The sequence below is a fragment of the Psittacula echo genome (genome assembly GCF_963264785.1).
Source record: "Psittacula echo genome assembly, chromosome: 7".
Classification (NCBI taxonomy): domain Eukaryota; kingdom Metazoa; phylum Chordata; class Aves; order Psittaciformes; family Psittacidae; genus Psittacula; species Psittacula echo.
The window spans coordinates 12158412-12180077 of NC_137740.1; the positions used below are offsets into that span (position 1 = coordinate 12158412).

Here is a 21666-nt window from a genome sequence, read left to right on the forward strand (position 1 = left end):
GGACCCGGTGGCAGCGAGATGCCAGCCTGTTCCTTCTGTATGGCTTGGTGGGGATGGGGATGAGGGAGAATCCTGTGGCTTGTGGCTGGCTGCCAACTTGCAACAGGAGCTGGTAGCAGCTCTGTGAGTCCTGCCCAGCAACTAAGCACCAGCTACCCCTGTTTGGGAGCAAAGGTGGATTTGCAGAGCCCCAGGGCTGCGGCCACACACCCTCCTTGGGCAGAGCATCCATGGGTGCACACACGCAGAGCAGTGCTCAGGGCAAACAGTCCCTGGGGCGATGCTCATCCCAGGGTGGGGTGCTCAGTGGAGCAGCCTCTGGTCGGTGGGCTGAGCGCTGCAGCAGCTGCCTCCAGCTGCTCCAGGTCCGTGGGGCACTGACATGGGATAGCTCCCAGCGGCCAGGCAGGGGGAGAGCGGGGAAGACTATTTTGGGCAGCCCAAGGCACCCCAGCTGTCATGATCTCTGCAGCACGGAACCTGCGCTGGGGCAGGGACCTGGGTGCTGCCTGGGCAGCATTAGGGAAGGTGCACACACTTTCCATGAAGTCCCTAGCACCCTGCTGTCCCCCACAGCCAGGGGACAGCCACATCCCAGTGATGAAGTAGCCCAGTGCAGAGCTGACATAGGTGATGATAATGGACCCATCCGGATGGCTCTGTGCCTCTCAGTTAGGTGGGACTGGGATAGAGGAAGGAAAAACAGCTTCGGGACCTGCAGCCAAAGTATGAGCTCCCTGCAGGAGAGCCCTTGTCTGTGCCCTGGCTTCCTCCAGGCCAGACGGATCCTCCACGAGGGACTTTCCCGAGGCCACTAGCAGACACCCGAATGGAAAGTCCCCAGGAACTGTGGTTGCTGGGGACACAGCTCCCTGTGGCCAGGAGCAATGATGCCTGCAGCATCTCCTCCCATCCCTGACGCCACTTGCCTGCCCTGGCGGTCACCCAGGCTGTGGCATTCAGCCGAAACCTGGAGCTGGAGGGTGTGAACTGCTGGCAAAGCCCCAGGCAGGGCACAGCAGGACCCAGGGGAGGTGGCTGAGCACAGGGCTGGGTGAGGGGCAGCCCTTGGCACGGCAGGGACCAAGGTCCTGGGATGCAGCGGAGTGCCAGAGCAGGAGTACAGCACTGCCCCACGGCAATGAGAATGTCTTTGATGGGAAGTAAGGTGGCTCTCATAAGGTGGTTTCAAACTGCTGTCAAATCAGGGACAAGTCTGGGGGCTTTCCAAGGACTCTGATACCATCAGGGGACCCATGGGGCAGGAAAAGACATGCTGTCATAAACAAGTAATTCTCCCTGTGTGATGGGCAGGACGGGGAAGACATGGTGGGAAGATAAGAAAAGGAAAACTCAAAAGGCAAAACACAGGCTGGTGGCCCTTCTCTGGAGCTTCCCTTGCTCCTCTTGTGGCATCCTTCCTGTGCTGTACCCAGAGTGTCACATCCTGTTTGTGTGGGGACTTCTAATCCACTCCCCCTATGGTGGAAGAGGATGTCCCCTGCCAGCTCGCTCCCTCTCCGGGCTCCAGTGCTCAGGTGGGAAGCTGGGGACCAGGAAGATGGTCACCTCAGAGCATATGGACCCCAGTCTATGCTGCTCCGCGGGCAGCTTGTGGAGCTGGGAGGTGCTGCTGAGAAGCTGCTTTAAGACAAAACAAGTTGATTTTGGTGGTGCCACCATGCCAAAGACTAGGGAGGACAGCATTAAATCTCACTGCATTTGGTGCACCCACGTAGTCAAGGACAAGTTCTGAACCATGCCAGGGATCCAAGCATTCAGGGATCATGGTGGCCCAGTGCCAAAGGCCTGGTGCATGGGAAATTTCCAGGGATGGCTGTCATTTCGGCCAGCCTGGCCCTCTCTCAGGTGCTGAAGCTGGCATTTCCTCCCCACCCTTCACTCCTCTGGATCCCTGCCCGCATTTGCCCAGTTTCCCAGGCAACAGCACTCATGAAGATGGGCGAGGTGAGGCAGTGCTGCCCTCAGATCGACCTGTCTCCCACAGAGATGCCACAGCCACCATGAGGTCACTGCACCTGACAGCAAGAGTGGAATACACCAGCCCCACAGATTTGAATGGCACCAGGGAAGAGGTCCTCTGGCATCAGGGGTCCTCTGGCATCACTCCCACCACCCTGCAGGGACTTGGGGGATGCTGGCACATCTGCCAGCCTAGAAGAGGAATGGTGAGAAGGGAAAGAGATGGTGTCCCAAAGTGGGGAGTGAGGGATGATTGCTACCAGGCAGGGAGAGATAGGTGAAGGGGGCATGAGCACAGGCTGGAGCATCCCACATCCCTTTGGCACTGCAGCCTCCCACCACATGGAACACGTCTGGCCTCTGCCACTGCGGTGGCTCTGGGTACCATGAGACTCAGGGAAGTCCTGACTGGCACTGCAGGGCCATGCCCAAAGCCATGGGCGCACAAAGCACCAGGAGGAGGCATTTATACTCAGGTGGAGAGTGCTGCAAGGACACTGCAGCGTCGCAGAGGCTGCAGAGGGGCAGGACCAGCCCTTGCTGACCTTCTGGGGGCTGGAGAGCCTCTCCTCCTGTTTCCTTAAGTCAAGACATGGGAAAGCACACAGATGAGATGCACAGAAAAAGAACGAGACCCTGAGGAGGAGGTTTGAAAGCATGAGTTTCTCCCACAGAAATCCATCCCTTGGGGTCAAGTCTGCAATTCTGCAGCTGGCAGCTTCTCTCCAAAGCCTAGACCCTGGGGCAGGGGAGCGGGTTGCAGTCGGGTTCTGGCTCTGATGCAGGGTGCTGGGCGTGGGATTCTGGATTTGGGATGCTGGGTGTGGGATGCTGCATTCAGGTGCTCGCTGCCAGATTTGGGCTGCAGGGAGGGGTGTGAGGCTGCGTTCAGCCAAGAGTGAGGGTGCTAGCCAGCAACCCCGGCTCGTGGTGCCAAGCAGCCACGCGCGGGTGCTGGGAGGGAGTGGGAGGACCTGAGCACCCTCTGGTTTCGCTGCTGCCTTCCCCTTCCCGCTGTGGGAGCCCCGACTCTGGCTTCACTTTCAAAACGAAAGCAGTGTCAGTGCGTGAGTTCACTGGCGCCGTTTCCCATCCTGCCACCCAGCACCCTGGGCGGCTGGGCCTGCAGTAGGTGGCCAGACACCCTGGAGTCACTCACCCCATCGCTCCCCCACCTCCACCACCCCATCTGCTGCTGAGGATTTCCTTAAATCAGGCAGCAAGCCCCCAGGAACAAAGGGGATCCGTGGAGACACAGGTAAGGGCTGCTCTCCAAGCGGGGAGGTCAGAATGGGATGGGGTGCAGGGCTGTGTAGAGAGAAAGGACAGAGGGCACCCGATGGGATGTGGGAAGGGCAGTGCTGTTGACGCACTTGAAATGCTGGGGCTGTGGGGCGCCAGGTTCCCCCCACTGCACCCACAGCTGCCCCGAGGCTCTGGAGCTGGGCAGGATCCAGGGCTCAGGGTGCCGGGGTGCAGGTACTCGCCCCGGCATGTGGGAAGCCCAGCAGGAGGGGAGGGAGGGGAGGCCTCGGCGAGGGGCCAGGCGAGGGGCGGCCACCGGCGCACCCGTCATGTGTTACTGGAAACATCTGGCCTGGGCCGCAGGGGCGTGACAGCCGCACACGCATGTGCACACATGCACATGGGGACACACACATGCACTTGTGTGTTTATGGCCATGTGTGTATCAGTACATGCATCCACTTCTGGGTGCACTCCTGTTCACATGTGTATATATACCCATATATGTATACACACACAGAGAGGTATGGAGATCTGCACACACATGTAGATGGCCACATACACGTGTAAGCATATAGATACAGACATGTGCACTTATATGTGTACACACACGTACATGCACACCTAAACATATAGTTATACATGTACAGATTTGCATGTATACATGTGTGTACATGTGCCAGCAATCACAGCATGCTGCAGCATGCACATGCATGAACATACAGGAGTGTGTGGATGGACCCTCACATATTCACCAGCAACATGCACATGCACACACATGCACACATGGGTACATACATGTACAATGGTCACATTAACTGCACGCGTCCTGGCTGGAGCCTGTGGCCATCCCCTGCCTGGGTGCCCTGGTAGAGTGAGCCTGTACATGCTGTTTGCACATGTTCCTCTGTGTGTGCTTGTGAAAACATATATGTGCAGATGCATGTGTGCTGTCTAACAGCCTGTGTGTGACCATATGTCCCCTATATATTCATACGCACCATGTGTCTGTGCAAGCCTGCATGTACCCCTGGGCGTCCATGTGCCTGTGGGCTGCATGTGTGCTGCGAGTGCCCATGTGTGCCAAGAATGCCATGTGTATGCCCAAGTGTGCCAAGGGCACAGTGTGCCTGTGTGCCCATGGGTGCCATATGCCTAAGTGTGCAGTGTGCCCGTGTGTGCACGTGTGTGCCGTGGGTACCTGTGTGTCCATGCGTGTGCATGTGCACCATGTGCACTATGAACACCATGTGTACCCCGTGTGCCCAAGCGTGCCGTAAGCGCTCTCACACTCCGCGGTGCCCGCACCCCGATGCGGATGCGGGTGCCGGTACCGGAGCGGGGCGCTGGGGAGCGCGGCGGCGCGGGGGGCGGAGCGCGGCGGCGGGGGCGAGAGGCGGTGCCAGCCCCCATCGACCTCCAAACTTTCATTAAGTCGGCAGCACCGGCGGCGGTGGCGGCTCTGGGCCTGTTACGGCACCGGTACCGGATCGGGTGCGGTGGAGTGGCGCATCCGTGGGCCCACCAGGCGCGGCGGTGGTGGCCGGGGGGAGGCATGGGCACGGTAAGGGGTGCGCATCTTCGCCGGCACCGGGTGCCTGGCCAGGCCGGCAGCCGCGGGAGCATCGGCGGGGCGGGAGGCTACCGGTGAGGGGAACGGACGGGACTGGCATGGACGGCACGGGAGGGGGGCAGAGAAGTGTTCCGGATCGGCGGAGCCGGCAACACCGGTAGCGACACCGGGCACGGCACCGGCAGAGGCCACCCTTCGGGACGGTGGCGGGAGCGGGATGCGCGGCGGTTCCGCATCTGTTGCTTTCTCGGCGCGGCGGCGCGGTACCGGGGGAGCGCAGGGGCGCGGCGCGCAGAGCGGGGCCGCCTGCCGCTGCACCAGGGGGGTGGCGGGGACCGGGGCGGCCCGGCCCGGTGTCAGGGCGGGGGGGCTGGCGGTAATTTTCCACGGGCATGTGCCGGGGCGGGGCGGTGGAGCAGCCACCACGTGGCGGCTGATGTAACCGGGCCCCCCCGCCGCCGTGCTGCACCGGGCGGCGGCGGCGGGGGGTGCCGGGCGGCGGGCGCGTCGCGGCAGGCGCTGCCCGCGGGGCTGCCGCCGGAGCCGCCTCCCGGGGGGGGGGGAGGAAGGGAAGGGCAGGGCGGTGGCAGGCCGGCCCGCTGCCCGCCTCCCGTGGGTACCGGCTGCAGCGGGCCCGGCGGATGCTGGCAAAGGAAATGGCCTCGCAGGTGGCAGCGGCTGCACCGGCGCCCCGAGCCGCCCGCTGGGTGGGAGGGGACAGGAACGGGATTTCCATCCTGCGGCCGAGCATCCGTGGCTTTCCCCTGGTGGTGCCTCCCCCGCCGAGGCGTGACACCCTGGCCAGGAGCCCCGGTTGGTGTCTAAGTGTCCCGACTTCAGGGTACCACCGGTCCCGTCTCTAGGTACGAGCTGCTCTGCCCTCCGAGCTGTCATGGCATCCCGCAGCTCCGGGAGAGCTGCCTCGTAGCAGCAATGCATTGCATCCCCATTCCTGCCTGCCTCTCCATGGGGATGCTGCAGCCTCTGGCATCCCTGTATCCATCCCGTTGCCATCTCGCACCTGGCTGGGATCTCACCTCCTTGCCAGGCTGGGAGCCAAAGCCAGCGGTGTATATGCAGGCAGGCAGCCTTATCAGTGCCTGGCAGACCCCGGGGGGAGTCGTGAGCCAGCCCCTTGGGTGCTGTACCCTCCCGGGTGCAGGATAAGTCCCGGGCTGAATTCAGGGCTGCAGGACAGGCAGCTTTGGCTGGCTGGAAATAAGCACGTGAAAGGGAGGAGGTCAGTCCGCTGACCCTGTGCTTCCCACCTCTGAGAGGTCCCCGTGCCATGTGAGGAGCCAGACTTGTGGCACTGATGCCATTTCTTCTCCCAGAGAGTGCTTTGGTGATGGGATGTGATATCTGCTAGAGGCAGCCTGCCAGAGCTGGAGGGGCTGTGGCCAGGGCTGGGGGCTCGCCCTACATCCCCTGGTTTTCTGCCCTTTATCTCTGCCACCCATGCTCCCTTCCCCAGCACTTAAGGGCCTTGTGCCCCTCTGCTGATCTCTCCAGACCCATGACAGCCTGGGGACAGGTCTGAGGTGCTTGGCCACGGGTGGTGGTGGTGATTTGGGACCAGTGGCAGGGGTCCTTCCCTGGCCAGCAAGCGCACCAAAGGTGGGGATCTGCTGCATGGACAATCACACTGGTGTTTTGCAAAAGCAACTGTCCCTCCGGTGAGGTCAGGCCCTGGTGCTCCACTGGGGTCCCCAGCAGCCCTAGTCTGGGGCAGGCAGTGCAGGCAGCTGCCTGCACCCTGTCCAGCAGCACCTGGTGCCCAGCAGAGCCGAGCAGCTTGGCCCCCCTGTGCCGCACGTGCATGCGATGCACCAGGGCAGAAAGCAATCGTTTCCCATCTGTGTCCTGTAAGGCAGCTGAGCCCCGCTCAGTGCCCAGTGCTGGCGCTGCTGTGTGCTGCAGCCACTTCGGCTTGAGCTCTCGCTGGGGGGAGAGCTCAGGGGGCCCCCGCTCCTGCCTGCGGCCCCCAAAGCCCACCCTTTGGGAGGACAGCAGCCCACAAGGTCATCTGTCCACACCTGGTAAATCTTTAACTGCTTCTTGAGAAACACCTAGGAGCCGCCGCTCGCTCTTCTGGGTGCTGGGGTTCAGAGATGCTGGAGGGGGTAGGAGCCAGCAGGAAGAGACTCCGTCGCAAACCCATCCATCCCTGGGCTTTGTGTCCTCCACCAGCCGTGCAGGCTGGCACAGGGGAGTGACCCACCTGGCACAGCCCCCTGGTTCCTGAAGGGAGAGGGCGGCCTGGGGAAGGACATGCTCACCCCACCAGTCACGTCTCTCTTGATGTCTCTCCTCTCTGCCCAGCTTGCTCTGTCAGTGGATTGAAGTGCACCAGTGTTGGTGCCGCAGCCAGCGCGACGGAGAGTGGGCAGGCAAGGAACCCCACTCCAGCCTCCAGGGATGGCCGATAAGTGCAGCGAGGGGCTGCTGGTAAGTGCAGGGTGTGGGGAGTGGGCTGGCATGGGCCACTGTCTCGTGTACCTGGAGCATCCGGCACAGGGAGCAGGACACCAGGGCTCCTCTAAGGCTTGGTGCTCCCTCAGAACCCCTGGCCAGGGTTGTGCACCCATGGTGCTCCCCAGCACAATGACTGTGGGGCAGACACTGGCCGCTGCTTGCCCTGAGCATGCTGCCTGCGCGCTCCTCACGCGCGGTGTCTCACCGTTCCTGGAGATGCTATCACCCGTCCCAGGCTCTCTGCCTGGCCTTATCACCTGCCCCAGCTCCCGGCTGGGCGGCTCCTCTGCCTGCTCCTATTAAAGGGTGTGGGTGCCCCTCCATGCTGGATGTCCACACAGGGGCACGGTATGGAGCTGCTTCCCCTCTGCATACACCCGGCAGGCTCTCCCGGACTGGGCTGGTAGGATAGTGATATGGTTTTGTGGTGGTCTTGGCAGGCGTGGGATAATGGTTGGACTTGATGTTAAAGGTCTTTTCCAACCTAGTTGTTTCTATGATTCTGTGGTGTGGGGGCAGAGACAGGTTTTTCCAGGCACCGGTGTGGTGCCGGATCTTCCATCCTCAAAAGTGGTGTGTTGCGGGATGCTGTGCATTGCCCTGCGCTTCCCTACACCAGGGATGGCTTCAGTGCTTGGCTGGATGCGGAATGTTCCTGGTGCGTGTCCTTACTGGAGGGCTACTATAGCCTCATGCTTGTGGCAGCTCTGCCATGCAGCGAGGTGTTTGGGAGCCCTGAGATCAGGTTCCCATGCCAGGCTGCTGCACTGTGCCGGGCAGGTGAGCCCAGGCTGTGCTTGACTCTTCCCTTTTTCCCAATGGATGGGAGCTGAACATCGGGGCTGACATGATTGCTGCACCCTCTCCTTCCCGGGGGGCTTCCTGAAATAGCTGCATGCTCCAGCCAGAGGGCTGGGAGCCAGGACTTTCCTGGGAAGCCTAGAGCCAGGGGAGCAGCGTGCTCCAGCAGGCACTTCCAGCTCGCTCGTGTGTGTGCGGCTCCTCTGCTTGCATGTCCCAGCGTGGCCCCACTGTCTGTGCCTGCAGTGGGGAGCCCAGCGCCCATCCTGCCTGCAATGGGCATGTGGGGGGGTCAGAACGGCTGGCGGGAGAAGGAGGTAGATTTCTCCAGGAGAAGCTTTTGTCTGGGGACAGGGAGATGCTAAGGATGTATCTGTGTTTGAATGGAGGTTTGTCACGGGGATGTGCTCCTGCATGCATGGGGTGCTTGCCATGGCTCCATGTTCTTGCTGTGTGTTCTTGCCCTGGCTGGAGCAGCTGGCATAGCACTGGGGTGAGGGCTGAGCCTGGCACCCACAGCAGGGAGTCGGGCATGGGAGCACCCGCCTGCTCCCAGGCAGTCTTTGACCTGCTTCTCAGAAGTACCTGACGGGTTCCCTGTGAGAGCATCCCTTCTCCCAGAGCATCCCCACGCCTAGAGCATCCCTGCACCATGAGCCTTGGGAGTAGTTGTGGCGGGACGGGTGCTGGCTGCCAAGCCACCTGGGTCACTGGGGAAGGGAGCTAATCTCCTTGGCCTGCCTCCAGGGCCCTGCCAGTCACCTGGTAAAGCACAATCCCTGCCTGTCCTCTCATCCCTGCCTGCAGGTACAGCTCCTGCCACCTCTGCTCCCAGCCCAGCCAGTCTCCAGCAGTGCATTCGCTGTCCAGGGACGTGTGTGCAGCCCCTGGGTTTGTGATGGGTCTCGGGGTGCCCACTGTGCACTGCCTGGGGAGGGAACAGGGTGATGGAGGCAGCAGCAAGGTGATGTGCTGATGTGCCTGTTTCCCCACCTGCGAGTTGAGGCCTTAGCCCTCCAATTGGTCTGGATGTGTTGAGGGTGCTATGTCCCTGCATCCTGCTTTGGCAGGCTCCGTGTTTTGTGGATGCCTCTGGGAAGTTTACTCACTCCAAAACAGCAGGCAGGAGGGCAGGCAGTGCCCTCCCTGCTGTTCCTTGGCAAGCACTGGGTTACTGCTCCCACCACGCTGCTGGGGTTAAGGCCTGGGTGTGCCTGTCCCAGACACCCCCAGCAGTGCGGTGCCACCAGCCAGCGGCCACGGGCAGGGTACCAGTGGAGCTGTGGAAATGGCTCTTGGCTCCGGGAGCCCTTTCCGGAATACCAAGGGGCAGTGATGGGGGGGCTGGAGGGGGATTCTTCTGCCTGAATGCCCCAGGAGAATCATGTCTGCCCCGGGAGAATGGGGCCAGAGAAAGGCAGCCGCAGCAGGAAACACCCAGCATGGGGATGGTGGCACTAGGGCATGTTCCTTCCCCAGGCATCTGCAGCCCTGCTTGGGGATGGGGTGATGAGTGCTGGAAGACGCATGGCCATCCCTGATGTGCCCATTGCCCCTGCCTCTGTAGTTTAGCCAGGGTGGGGACCTGGGTGCCAGGGGAGGTGAGAGTCCTACTGCAGGCCATTTGTTTCCAGCAATGTATCCCTGTGGGGCTGGCAGTTCCCTTTGCCTGCCAGGGGAGCAGCACTGTGCTCCATGGGCTGGCACAGGGCCTGGCATCTCTGGGATGGGGTGGTGGGTCCCACCATGATGCGCTCATGCTGTGTGCAGGTGGCCTAGGCAAAGTGATGCTGCCAAACCCATGGAGGGTTTGGATGGAGGGATGCTCATGTGGGCACCTTGTGGGATGTCCAAAGCTCAAGAGGTGCTTGGCTGTATACGGGACATGGCTGGCAGGGCTATCCTGGGATCACTGGGGCTGGCACAGCATGGGGTGATTCTGGGCTTGCACGCATCCCATGGATGGGGCACAGTTGAGTGCTGCTACACCATGGATGGTGCATGTCCCAAGCTCCCGGGTGGCCGGTGCAAGAGGGGACGGGGACAGGGACAAGAGCTGGGTGCTGGCGTGCAGAGGGCCAAGAGCCCGCTATGCACACGTGTGCTGTTCACGTGCGCGCCTGCAGCCGCTGCTGCCCGGACCCCAGATGGTTGCCCGAAAGCGCTGGGCTGTCCCCCCGCCCTCGGTGCACCATCACGCCTCGATGGCATCTTGGCTGTGCTCCGCAGCCAGGACACAGGGCTGGGAGCAGCTGGGGTGCCCCGAGCCTGGCTGGGGGCGCACCCTGTGCCCACCTTCCCATGGGACACAGCACCCCACCATGTTCCCACCCTGCGCTGGCAAGGGGGCGAGCAGGGAGGCTGTGGGGTGCCTGGGGAGCCGGGGGGTCATGCACAGCCTTCCTCCAGCCAGATGGTCCCCCACGGGGCAATGACCTTGCAAGGGTTGCCATACAGAACCCATGATGGTGCCAGTGGTGTGACGTCAGAGTGAGGTAGAGTGGCAATGGGCTGAGGATGTGCCAGCAAGCAGGCTTGTCCCTGTGTCCCTGTCCCCAAGTGGGGCCATGCCTGGTCCCCACAGCCCTTGAGCATGCAGGGCTGGATGGCTGCATAGGCGATGGGCATAGGGACAGGAACACGTGTGGGGCTGGAGATGTTTGGGCATAGGGACAGGGGGCCTCTGAGTGGGACACGGTCCTCTGCCGCACACCAAACACAGGTCCTGGCCCCAGCCAGCCGGGCAGCAGTGCCCGCAGGGAGAGCAGCGGTGCCTGTTGGAGCGTGTGGGGCTGCAAGCAGCTGGATTCCACTAATGAGGGCTCATTAAACGGGACGGGGCTCAGCCCGCTGTGCTGCCTGTCCTGCCCGCGCCTGCTGGGGAGGGAACCCGGCTTGCAGGGACATGGCTCGTGGTGGGGGGAGAACTGAGGCACGAGGTCCCTGCGGTGTGGGGCAGGCAGTTGCTGGTGCTGCATGGGACGGGCAGCGAAGGGCTGAGCCTGGCCGGGAGGCGAGCAGGGAGCAGTGCCAAGTGGTGGAGCGGCGGGCGGGGGGAGGCGGCCGGCTGCTGCGCCGGAGCCTGAGGTGCCAATGAAGCTGGGGACTCACAGAGCCGGGCAGCCTGGCCCCCCGGATAGCAGCCACGGGCAGCTGGGCCCCTGCCGGCCCCCTCAGCAGGTCAGTGGGGAGGTGAAAGCGGGGTCTAATGGGGCAGAGTAAGGTGGATGGTGGCTGTTCCAGCACTGTTCCCCCATGGCCCTGGCTCTCCAAGCCCCTTTGTGCTGATTCCTGGGCGATGGATCTGCAGGGCTGAGCTGCAGCAGCAGCTTTGTGCTGTGGGATGCTGGAGAGGCACCTCTAAGCCCCACAACCAGGGATGTGGGGTGGTCTGGAGGAGGGAGGGTGCAGTGTGGCACCAAGCCCCTTCGTGGCCTCAGTTGCGTTGGGAGCAAGAAGAGATTGTCTGACAGTTGTATGTTCATTAACTCTGGAACCGATTGATTACAAGCAAGGCACAGCAGCCCTTTTCCTTGCTCAGTGCTGCAGGAGCAGTCTAGTGAAGATCCATCCTCCATCCTCTCCCTTAACCCCCAGTTTCATGGGCATTAGTGAGCAATGTCAAAGCTTGCCCTGACCCGCCATGGCCCCCCAGGGCTGGGCTTGGACTGCTGTGGGTGACTGGCAGGGCATGCTCAGGGCTGTCCATGGGGCTGGGCAGCCTCCCTGCATGGGGGTGGTCAGGGCTGTGTAGCACTGCTGAAGGGTCCTGGGATTTGGTGGGGTTTGGAGAAGCCCCTCAGCACTACATCCCCCTGGCCCTGGGAGTGTCCCTCTTGCCTTTGCCCGTCCTGGCATCCACAACTGATACTCCCACTGCCCGGGCTGTGCTGGATGTCCATGGTCCCATGTCATGCCTCTGCTGCACCAGGGCAGGGGAAACATGGGGCCAAGTACCACTGGGAGAGCCCAGGAATGGCTAGGATGTGCCAGTGGGGCTGGCAGGGCTAAAATGTCGATGTGGGTTCATTACCCATGTGACAGGGACAAGGACTGCAGGGCCTGATCCTAGGGGCATCTCCCCTGCAAGCACCCAGGATCCGTGGACAGCCAGTGAGGACAAATGGGACACCCCTATCCAAGTCACTCCATCCCTCTGTCACTGGGGACCCCTGCCCCATGCTGGGATTCCTATGTCCCAGGCATCTTGCACCCCACTTCCCTGTCCTGGAAGAGGTGCTATTTTACCAAAAGACATATTTAGCATCTATTTGTATCTTCCAGTAGCCTCTGCTTCACTCAGGCATGACTTTTTCACCATCACCATGGCAAAGAGCAATGACATCAGGCTGATGACATCAGGGCTGATGAATCCTGCATTGGTATTGCAGGGGCAGCCCCAGCACCCTATTAGGAGGCTGGGGAAGGAATTGGAGGTCCCTCACTTGTTCAGGGGGCCTGGATAAGGCTGATGACTCACGAAGTGCTTCTGCTGGGCTGAGGTACCTCTGTGGGGGCAGTTTGAGTGGGGAGAAAAAGAGCGGAGGACCATGCTGGACATGCCTCCCATGGAGACATCCCCAGCATGGACTCCACCACTGCCATGAGCTTCCCAGCCATAAATCAAAGCCCCTTCGGGAAGTGGGGGGCATCCGGGCACCCCAGCCAAGCTGTCATTGTGCGAGGAGATGCTGCTTAGCATGAGAAAGGCTCCGGTGCCAGGCAGTGTGATGGATGATACCCACTTTGCTGGGCTGGGGAGGCTTTGGCCATGGTTTGTGAGTGGGTTGGTTCCTGGGGAAAGAGGAGGAAGGGGATGCCTGGGCACCCCTTGTGTGCAGCCTCTGCTGCCTCTCTGCCCCCTTGAGGGATATTTGGGGTGTTTGAGGAGTGCTTCTTTCCCTCCCCCCACCAGTGTTTTCACCCAAGCCAGGTATCTCTTGTAGCACATATATGGAAAATTTGGGGTCTGGGAGCATCATTCCAACCTCAAGTCTGCATTCCTGCTGTGGAGCAGTTCCCCCTTTGCAGCCCATCTCCGTCCCATCCCTACAATGGGAAGAGGGGTGTCTCATCTTCCCAGATGCCTGGGTTCTCTGTTTTACTATGTGGGGTTGGAAGGGTGGTTAATGAGTATGAAGGACAAGGCGACCTTCCCAGATTCAGGGAGAGGGGCGGTGGGAGCAAGCTGATGGGTGAACACGCAAGCATTTGCGCACGTGTGTGTGCTTATGCACGCATAGGCACACATGTGGCTGCGCCTTATTGGGGACAAGCACGCCTAAGCCCTGTGCTGCACGAATGGAAAGGTGCCTGGCATTCTCACTGCACTGGTGCCAGGCGGCTCAAAGCTGGGGTACCCCATTGGGCATGGGGGTGAAGCCATGCCAGCATTACCTGAGCAGAGGGGTGGCCTTTCAGCTTTGGGACAGGAATGTGGTCTCCTTTGGGCTCCAGAGCTCTGAGCTGAGCCAGGGCCATGCAGTGTGTTGTCCCCCCCAGACCCTGTGCCAGCGAGGCTGGAGTGTTGCCCCCCTCCTGCTGGCTGTGCTGCTCATTAGGAGCCTCATTAGTGCGAGCAGCTTAATCAGCGGCTTCCCGATCGGATCAGCCTGCTCAAGCGGGCAGTATGCCCAGGCATGGGGACAATGCCAGTGTCCTATCCCCCTACCCTGGCAACCTCTTGGCACCCTATAATAAGAATATTCCCTGGAGGGGAGTTCCCCCCTAGCACTGGGGGCTGCTGTAAGCTCTTCTCTGATGGAGCCTTTACCATGGGGTCTGCCATTCTCACCTTGATGCCTTGGCTCAGCCAACATCACCCTATAGCCTGGCCCAAAGGTCCCACCGATCCCCCCATTGCCCTTCTCCCCCATCCCTATGCCCCAGCAGCCCCCCATGGCCCCCGGCGCGTGCGGGCCCTGCTCACAGCAGATGGCTTTGTTTGGCAGCGCGGTGCCGGAGTCGCCGGGCATCACGTCCTGGCTGTGCCGGCCCTAATCAAATGATACGGTTAGGTGCACCGCGCCTGCTGCCTGCACCCCGCCGGCGTGAGCAGATCCGAGGTGACGGCTCCCATTTGTGGCCCGCTTGCTGCCAGCGTGAGCCATCATGGGGGGCATACATTGGGGTGTCCATGGTGGGGAGACTGGCACTGGCGTGCTCCTAGGGCTGGGGCACCCCATGCTGCTCCTATAGTATTATGGGTGCTGTGGGGCCATGAGCACTCTCATCCCATGCATCTATCACCTAGCCCCAGCGGGTAAGGGAGGGCTTGGAGTACCTGCGGCACCCAAAAATGACATCTGCCCTCAGCACAACCTGCCAGAGGCTGAGGAGCATCTGGGAAGAACATTAATGTGAGCACACGGCCGTGCTGGACGGATCCACCCGGTGATGGGTGCTCATCCCTGTTGTTGTTGTTGTCCGCGGTGTGAGCTCGCATTGTGTGGCAGCCTGCACAAAGCGCCCTTTCTTGCCCTTCTCTGTCTCCCCTCCATCCCCTACAGTGAGGAATGGCTCAATGGTGGGGCTGCCGCCCCAAGGGGACCCGCCTGCATGGGACCCCCCCTGCGCTGCCCCAAGTGTGGTGCCTTGCTGGGCAGGACCCCATCTGCTGCAGAGTGCCCTTCCCGGGGGTGGAACCCAGGCCCCCACCTGCTCTAATCACTGCACCTCACTCCCCACTGAAGGGAGGCCCTGCTTCCCCCCGGGGGTCCCACCATTCTCCCCTCCCAGCCATGGGCAGTGGCCACCCAGCAGGACCTCTCTTGCTGGGCACGGGGAGGGGGGGTGTGAGAACAGAGGCCCCTTTGTGCTCGGGCGCCTGGACCTGCTTTATATGAGTTGCAGGCTCTTCCTTCGCTGCAGCCGAGCTCCAGGCAGAGCTATTCACTGTTGGGGGGGCACCACCACTGCCCTCCCCCTCCTTGGCACTGCTTGTGCATGGTTGGAGGGGGGGCTGGCATGAGGGGGGGATGTGGAAGGATGCTGGGGACCACCCAGCCCTGCTTGGTGGCTGTCACCCCTCTGATGGGGCTGGCAGGGCAGTCCCTGGTTAACACACCCCACAACATCTCTCCACAGAACGGCGCCGTGCCCGGGGAGCGAGGCAAGCAGGACAAGAGCGTCAAGCGTGGCAACTGGAGCAACCAGATCGAGTTCGTGCTGACCAGTGTGGGCTATGCCGTGGGGCTGGGCAACGTCTGGCGCTTCCCGTACCTCTGCTACCGCAATGGGGGAGGTGGGTGTTGGGGGGCCGGGGAGTGGGGTGCCTCAGGGCAGGGGTGGGGGTCCCGTGCGGTGCTTGCCAGCCCCAGGCTTGCTGGGGTGGTGCAGGGTGCACAGTTGTGCCCAAGGGCATTGCACGCTCTCACCCGCTGGTTCCTGCCCACCAGGTGCCTTCATGTTCCCCTACTTCATCATGCTGGTGTTTTGTGGTATCCCCCTCTTCTTCATGGAGCTCTCCTTCGGGCAGTTCGCCAGCCAGGGCTGCCTCGGGGTCTGGAGGGTCAGCCCCATGTTCAAAGGTAAGGAGCTGCCCTTCCCCACCAGCATGTGCCAGCAAGGGATGTCTGCTGGCACAGCCCTCGTCACGTCCCACCGTGCACCCCATGTGTCCCGTGCCCACGCACCTCTGGCACACCACACGGCCCCACACAGGCTCCTGTGTCTTGCACCTTGCACTTGCAGTCACTGCATGCCTGGCATGGGTCCTCTGTACACACATCCAGCCTGGGCCACGCTGCCCTGCACACTAAGCCTGCCTGGCGTTCCCTGCACACGTTACACACATCCCTGCGCATGCGATGCATCTCCTGTGCATACCCCAGCCCTGCACTGGCATCCGCTGCAGGCATTACACACACATCCCTGCACATGCCACACGTGTCCCCAGCGCATCACTGCTGCAGAGGCCACTTGGGTCCCCTGAACACGCTGCAGGTCCCCATGGCCGCTCCGGGTGTGGGCACAGTCCTGCAGTCCTCTCCCTGCACCATAGGTGCTGTGCCCACATGTGTGGGTGCTGGCTGTGCTCAGAACTTGCCCTGCCACGGCTGAACCCTGCTGGCTCACCAGTGTGTTCCCATGCTGCTGGCTCCCCTGGTACACCTGCACACTACCTGATGGGTGACGTGACCACATGTCACGTTTGAGTGCGGGCAGCCCACCCTGCTACATGCATTTCCCTGTGCTTGTGTGGCCCTTGTCACATGCCACTAGGTAGCTGAAGCCCTAAAGACACCATAGCCAGGAGAGACCCCTACCCAGTAGTTCTCTAGGGCTTCAGACCCCAAAGGTTTTCCTGCAGCTTTGTAGTCCATGCATCCCTTGCGCATTGCCACACGTCCCAGGGGACACAGCACCACTAGGCTTGCTTAAAAGTATAGGAACCCCTGCACAGTGCTCCCCGCCCCAGTGCCACAGCCAGACACAAGCCTCAGTGTGGCTGCAAGCTGCTGCTGGCACCGCATGCTGCCCTCCCCACCACGCCACAACTCCCTGTGCTGCACGCCGTGCCGCACCATGCCGCTCACCCCTCCCCGGTGCTGTTCCCAGGCGTGGGCTACGGGATGATGGTGGTGTCCACGTACATCGGGATCTACTACAACGTGGTGATCTGTATTGCCTTCTACTACTTCTTTGTGTCCATGACACGTGTGCTGCCCTGGACGTACTGCAGCAACGCCTGGAACACGCCTGACTGCGTGGGGGTGCTGGATGGGAACCTCTCCAGCCGCGCTGCCCTCAACCTTGCCCTCAACGCCACCCAGAAGCGCACCAGCCCCAGTGAGGAGTACTGGAGGTACCGGGGATTTGGACAAGGGATGAGGGAGGTGATGGTGATGGTGGGGCCGCGCTGACACCCGCTGCCCTCCATGCAGGAAGTACGTGCTGGACCTGTCTGATGACATCGGGAACCTGGGCGAGGTGAGGCTGCCCCTCCTGGGCTGCCTCGGTGTCTCCTGGGTCGTCGTCTTCCTCTGCCTCATCAAGGGCGTCAAGTCCTCGGGGAAGGTACCCATGTGTTCTCCCTCCCAGCCTCATCCTTGATGTGGACATGCCCCCTCTGTAGATGGCCATTCACCCTCTAGGCCCATCCCCATCTCTACTGGGAATGTAGCTCCTCTTGTGTTCATAGTGCCACCTTCACTGACCGTAGCCCCATCCCAGCCCATAAGCACACCCTGTCCCAGGCCACATCCCTTTCCCGTGGCCCTGCTCCCTGAGGTGTTGCCCCGCAGGTGGTGTACTTCACGGCCACCTTCCCCTACGTGGTGCTCACCATCCTCTTCGTGCGCGGCATCACGCTGGAGGGGGCCCTCACTGGCATCATGTACTACCTGACTCCCCAGTGGGACAAGATCCTTGATGCCAAGGTGAGCAGGGATGAGGGGTGGCGGGTGGACAGGGGGGAATGGGGACACAGCACTGACCACCCCACTGCTGCAGGTGTGGGGTGATGCAGCTTCGCAGATCTTCTACTCACTGGGCTGTGCCTGGGGTGGGCTCATCACTATGGCCTCCTACAACAAGTTCCACAACAACTGCTACCGGTGAGTGCCTGACCATGGCTCCACCAGCCCTGCTGCTGTCTGTTGGACCCATCACCAGCCCAGACCTCTCTCCCAACAGGGACAGCATCATCATCAGCATCACCAACTGTGCCACCAGTGTCTACGCCGGCTTCGTCATCTTCTCCATCCTGGGCTTCATGGCCAACCACCTAGGCGTGGATGTCTCCAAAGTGGCCGACCATGGCCCTGGGTTGGCCTTTGTTGCCTATCCCGAGGCCCTCACCTTGCTCCCCATCTCCCCCCTCTGGTCCATCCTCTTCTTCTTCATGCTCATCCTGCTGGGGCTGGGGACACAGGTAGGTCATGTTGGGGCTAGTGTACTGGGACAGGGTGGCAAGGTGGGACATGGTGGTGGCATGGTGGGACATGGCAGTGACATACTGCCCCCTCTGCCCCACGTGCAGTTCTGTCTGCTGGAGACACTGGTCACAGCCATCGTGGACGAGGTGGGCAACGAGTGGATCATCCGCAGGAAGACCTTTGTGACGCTGGGGGTAGCTGTGGCAGGCTTCCTGCTGGGTGTCCCGCTCACCACGCAGGTAGGTGACCATGGGACTGTGGTGGTGGTGTGCTGTTGCCATGGTGATTGCCAGCTGACACCAACAGCTGTTGCCATGACCACCCAGGTGGTGGTGACACCCAAGGCCTGGTGTCTCCATGCCAGCAATGGTGATGGTATCCAGACTGAGCGTTGCCATGCTGATCCTGGCATTGGGTGTTGCCATGCCAACGGCTGTGGGTGTACCTCAGCTGTGCATTGCCATTGCAACCCTCGCAGCATGGCTGTGCTGTTGCCATGCCAACAGCAGTGGTACCCACTGGGGCAGCTGTGCTAAATGGGTCGCTCTCACAGGCGGGCATCTACTGGCTCTTGCTGATGGACAACTACGCCGCCAGCTTCTCCCTGGTCGTCATCTCCTGCATCATGTGTGTGGCTATCATGTACATCTACGGTAGGTGGACAGCCAGCCAATGGGGAAGGGGGTGTTCTGATATCTAGCCAATCGGTGGTCTGCCTCATGCTAACTGGCAAAGCTGCTGGCCAGTCAGGTGTGACCTGAGCAGCCTGATGGGTCCCACTAGCCGAGATCTGGAGCAGACGCTGGGCAGCGGTTGGGGTCCCAATAGGCTCCCATCCATCTCACACTGGGGCTGATGGCTTCTTGTCCCCCCCAGGGCATCGCAACTACTTCAAGGACATTGAGATGATGCTGGGCTTCCCACCGCCGCTCTTCTTCCAGATCTGCTGGCGCTTCATCTCACCTGCCATCATCTTTGTGAGCATTGTGACTATGGGGCATGGGGCCATGGAAGGAGGAGGCAAAGAGCCCACTTGGGCAGCCTGCTGGGGTGGAGGGTGCTGGGCTGCAGGAAAGCAGTGGGGATGGGGCAGAGCAGGGTGACTGGGGGGATGCAGAGCAGGCTGGCTGCTCCCCACTGGCTGATCCTGCCTGTCCCTCCCCAGTTCATCCTGGTCTTCACAGTGATCCAGTACCGGCCAATCTCCTACAATGACTACGTCTACCCCACCTGGGCCATCAGCATCGGCTTCCTCATGGCACTTTCTTCCGTCATCTGCATCCCCATCTACGCCATATACAAAGTGTGCTGCTCTGAGGGGGACACGCTGCTGGAGGTAGGTGACTAGGGTGTAGACCCCCATGTCCATGTCCCACCTGGGACTGCCTGTAAGGCTGTCCTTCACTTGCCTACACACCCGCAGTGGTTATGATAAGGCAGCATCCATGGGGTATCCCATCTCGAGGCTCCCCTGGGAAGGCAGGGCAGGGGAGCATGATGGGTGCTAACCATGTCCCCTTGCTCTCCTTTTCTCTCTAGCGCTTGAAAAATGCTACCAAGGCAAGCAAGGACTGGGGCCCGGCGCTGGCAGAGCACCGCAGCGGCCGCTACGCCCCAGCGTTCAGCCCCTCCACCGAGTCCCACTTGGAGGTGCAGCCCCTGCAACCGGAGAAGAGCCGGAGTGAGGCGGAGGCTGCGTCCCCTGTGCAGGGCAGCAATGGCTCAGCCCACAGCCAGGACTCCAGACTGTGACCCCCCACCATCCCCGCACCCCCTCTAACCCCTCCTGCGCGGTGACACTTTCGCACCTTCCGCTGGCGGAGCCTGGCTCCGGGCCGCACCGGACCACGGGGGGCTCTCAGCACCCGTCCCTGAGACCCCCCCACCTCCTCACCGGTTAACTCCCCCCGACCCCCCCGTGGCGTTCGTTAACCCTCACGTTTACGGTAACCTTTGTGCGCGACGCTGGGACAAGAGAGGAGGGGGCACAGCCCTGGGAGGGCCGGGAGCTAGAGGCACTTTGCAGGGGTCCTGCCCCGGGGGGAGGCACAGGATGGAGGGAGCGGGATGCCCCATGGCTCCTGGCCCCCATGCAGCCAGGTGCCCCGCTGTGGGGCACCCTCCTGGCCTAGCCATGGGGAGGGAGTGGGGTAGGACCACACTGAGACTGCCCATGGCCACCTCAGGTGTGTGTGCACAGGGGCATTGTGGTGGGGTTGGCACTGCAGGATCCCCCCAGCCCAGATGGGCACCCACTGTGGCTCAGAGCCTTCAGGGTCCCACTGGTGGCAGTGCCCAGGGATGGTACCAGGCACAGAGCTAGCACAGGGAGATGGGAACAAGCACGCTGCCTGCATGGGCAGCGGGATCTTATGGCACAAGACACAAGCACTTAGAGCACACGTGTGCGCACGTGTGCCCCTCACCAACAGATTAAGGGCATGCATGTGGCCTATGTGGGCATGCACATATGCACGGTACCCCAGGGCTGTGCAGGAGGTGAGCTGGTATGTGCCCCCACCATGAATCCCTCCACCCTATGGCCCCTCTAGGAGGCTGTGGGTGCCCATCTGGGCGGGCAGGCATCACCAGCAAAGCTGGTGCAGCTGTAAGCAGTGTGGGCACAGCCTGATGCTGCTGCCTGCCCCATGGTGGGGCAGGAGGCTGGCGAGTACTTAAGCCTGTTTGGGGGGTGATGGGGCAGGACCAGGGGCCAGCTCTCCCTGGCAGCCCTGGCATGGGCAGGGGGGGCCTTCCATGGTGCTAAGGGGGAGCAAGATGGACCGATCCCCGCCTCCCTCAGCTGCTGCTAGCAAGAGGTACCAGCAGAGATGCGAAGGGCTGCACCAGCCCGCTCACTCCGAGCCATCTGGGGACACTCGGTCCCCAACCAGTATTAGTGGAGCAGGATGCACTGGCAAAGGCCGGGCAGTTTTAAATCTGTCTTCCAGTTCCAGCCAAAGGGCCTGGAGCTTTCAATCCGGGGTGGGTGGGTGAGACCCTTCCCACCCCGCTGTTCCCCTCCCAGCCAGCGCCCTGCGCTCCCCATGCCGCAGCCCCAAGGCTGGCACAGGGACGCGGCGTGGCTCGGCACGGTGGCGGGGGGCGGCGGGTGCTGAGCCCCGGCAGGATGTTCCAGCTCCCCCCGTTCCCCGTCCCGAGCCCCCCACCGTGCCGCGGAGAGGGGCACAGTTTCCTGCATGGTGCCCGTGCCCTGCCCCACGTGTCACGCCGCTACTCTTCACCTCTAATTGTTAGCAATAACGCGCGCGTCCCTGGGCAGCGCTGCCTGTGCCAGTGTATCTCCCGGTGTAGAGTTCTAAAGTATCCTAGATTTTAATGAGATTTATATTCCTGAGGTGGTGTCCTGATGTGACCTTCTTTGGGGAGCCTCGGGAAGGAGTCGTGGGGAGAGTGGGGGATGATGTCCCATGGGTGCAGCCTTTTCCCCTTGATGCCCAGCTCTGGTACTGAGCAGGAGAATGCTTCCTTGTCCCATTTGGGTCTCCAAAACCACCTGGAGATAGGGCAGTGGATGGGGACAGGGGGCTTGTCCTTGCTATGGGAGAGCATTGTCTGCCCAGGTGCGAGGAAGCACTTGTCCATGGTACAGTGAAGACAGCCAGTTTTGCGCATGTGGCCTGGGTACCTCACCCTAGCTCGGGCAGGATCCCCCACTGCTGGGCAAGCTGGGAGGTCCCCACGGTGTGT

The 21666-nt window shown here is 61.6% G+C and overlaps 1 protein-coding gene across 10 annotated transcripts; it reads left to right on the forward strand.

Moving 5' to 3' along the window:
- Window positions 1-4666: 4666 nt before the first annotated feature.
- On the forward strand, window positions 4667-21313 carry SLC6A9 (solute carrier family 6 member 9). 10 transcript variants are annotated; one of them, XM_080622238.1, is made up of 14 exons: window positions 4667-4792; window positions 7124-7249; window positions 15164-15320; window positions 15475-15606; window positions 16637-16883; window positions 16963-17095; window positions 17323-17457; window positions 17531-17634; window positions 17714-17951; window positions 18060-18194; window positions 18509-18608; window positions 18832-18932; window positions 19121-19291; window positions 19495-21313. In XM_080622238.1, the coding sequence occupies exons 2-14, from the start codon at window positions 7220-7222 to the stop codon at window positions 19705-19707; spliced, it is 1896 nt and encodes a 631-aa protein (XP_080478364.1). In that variant the 5' UTR covers window positions 4667-4792; window positions 7124-7219; the 3' UTR covers window positions 19708-21313. The 10 variants fall into 10 exon arrangements, with proteins under 10 accessions (XP_080478364.1, XP_080478367.1, XP_080478361.1 ...); XM_080622241.1 differs by having other exon boundaries at window positions 15164-15237; window positions 16761-16883; XM_080622235.1 differs by having other exon boundaries at window positions 17714-18194.
- Window positions 21314-21666: the final 353 nt, after the last annotated feature.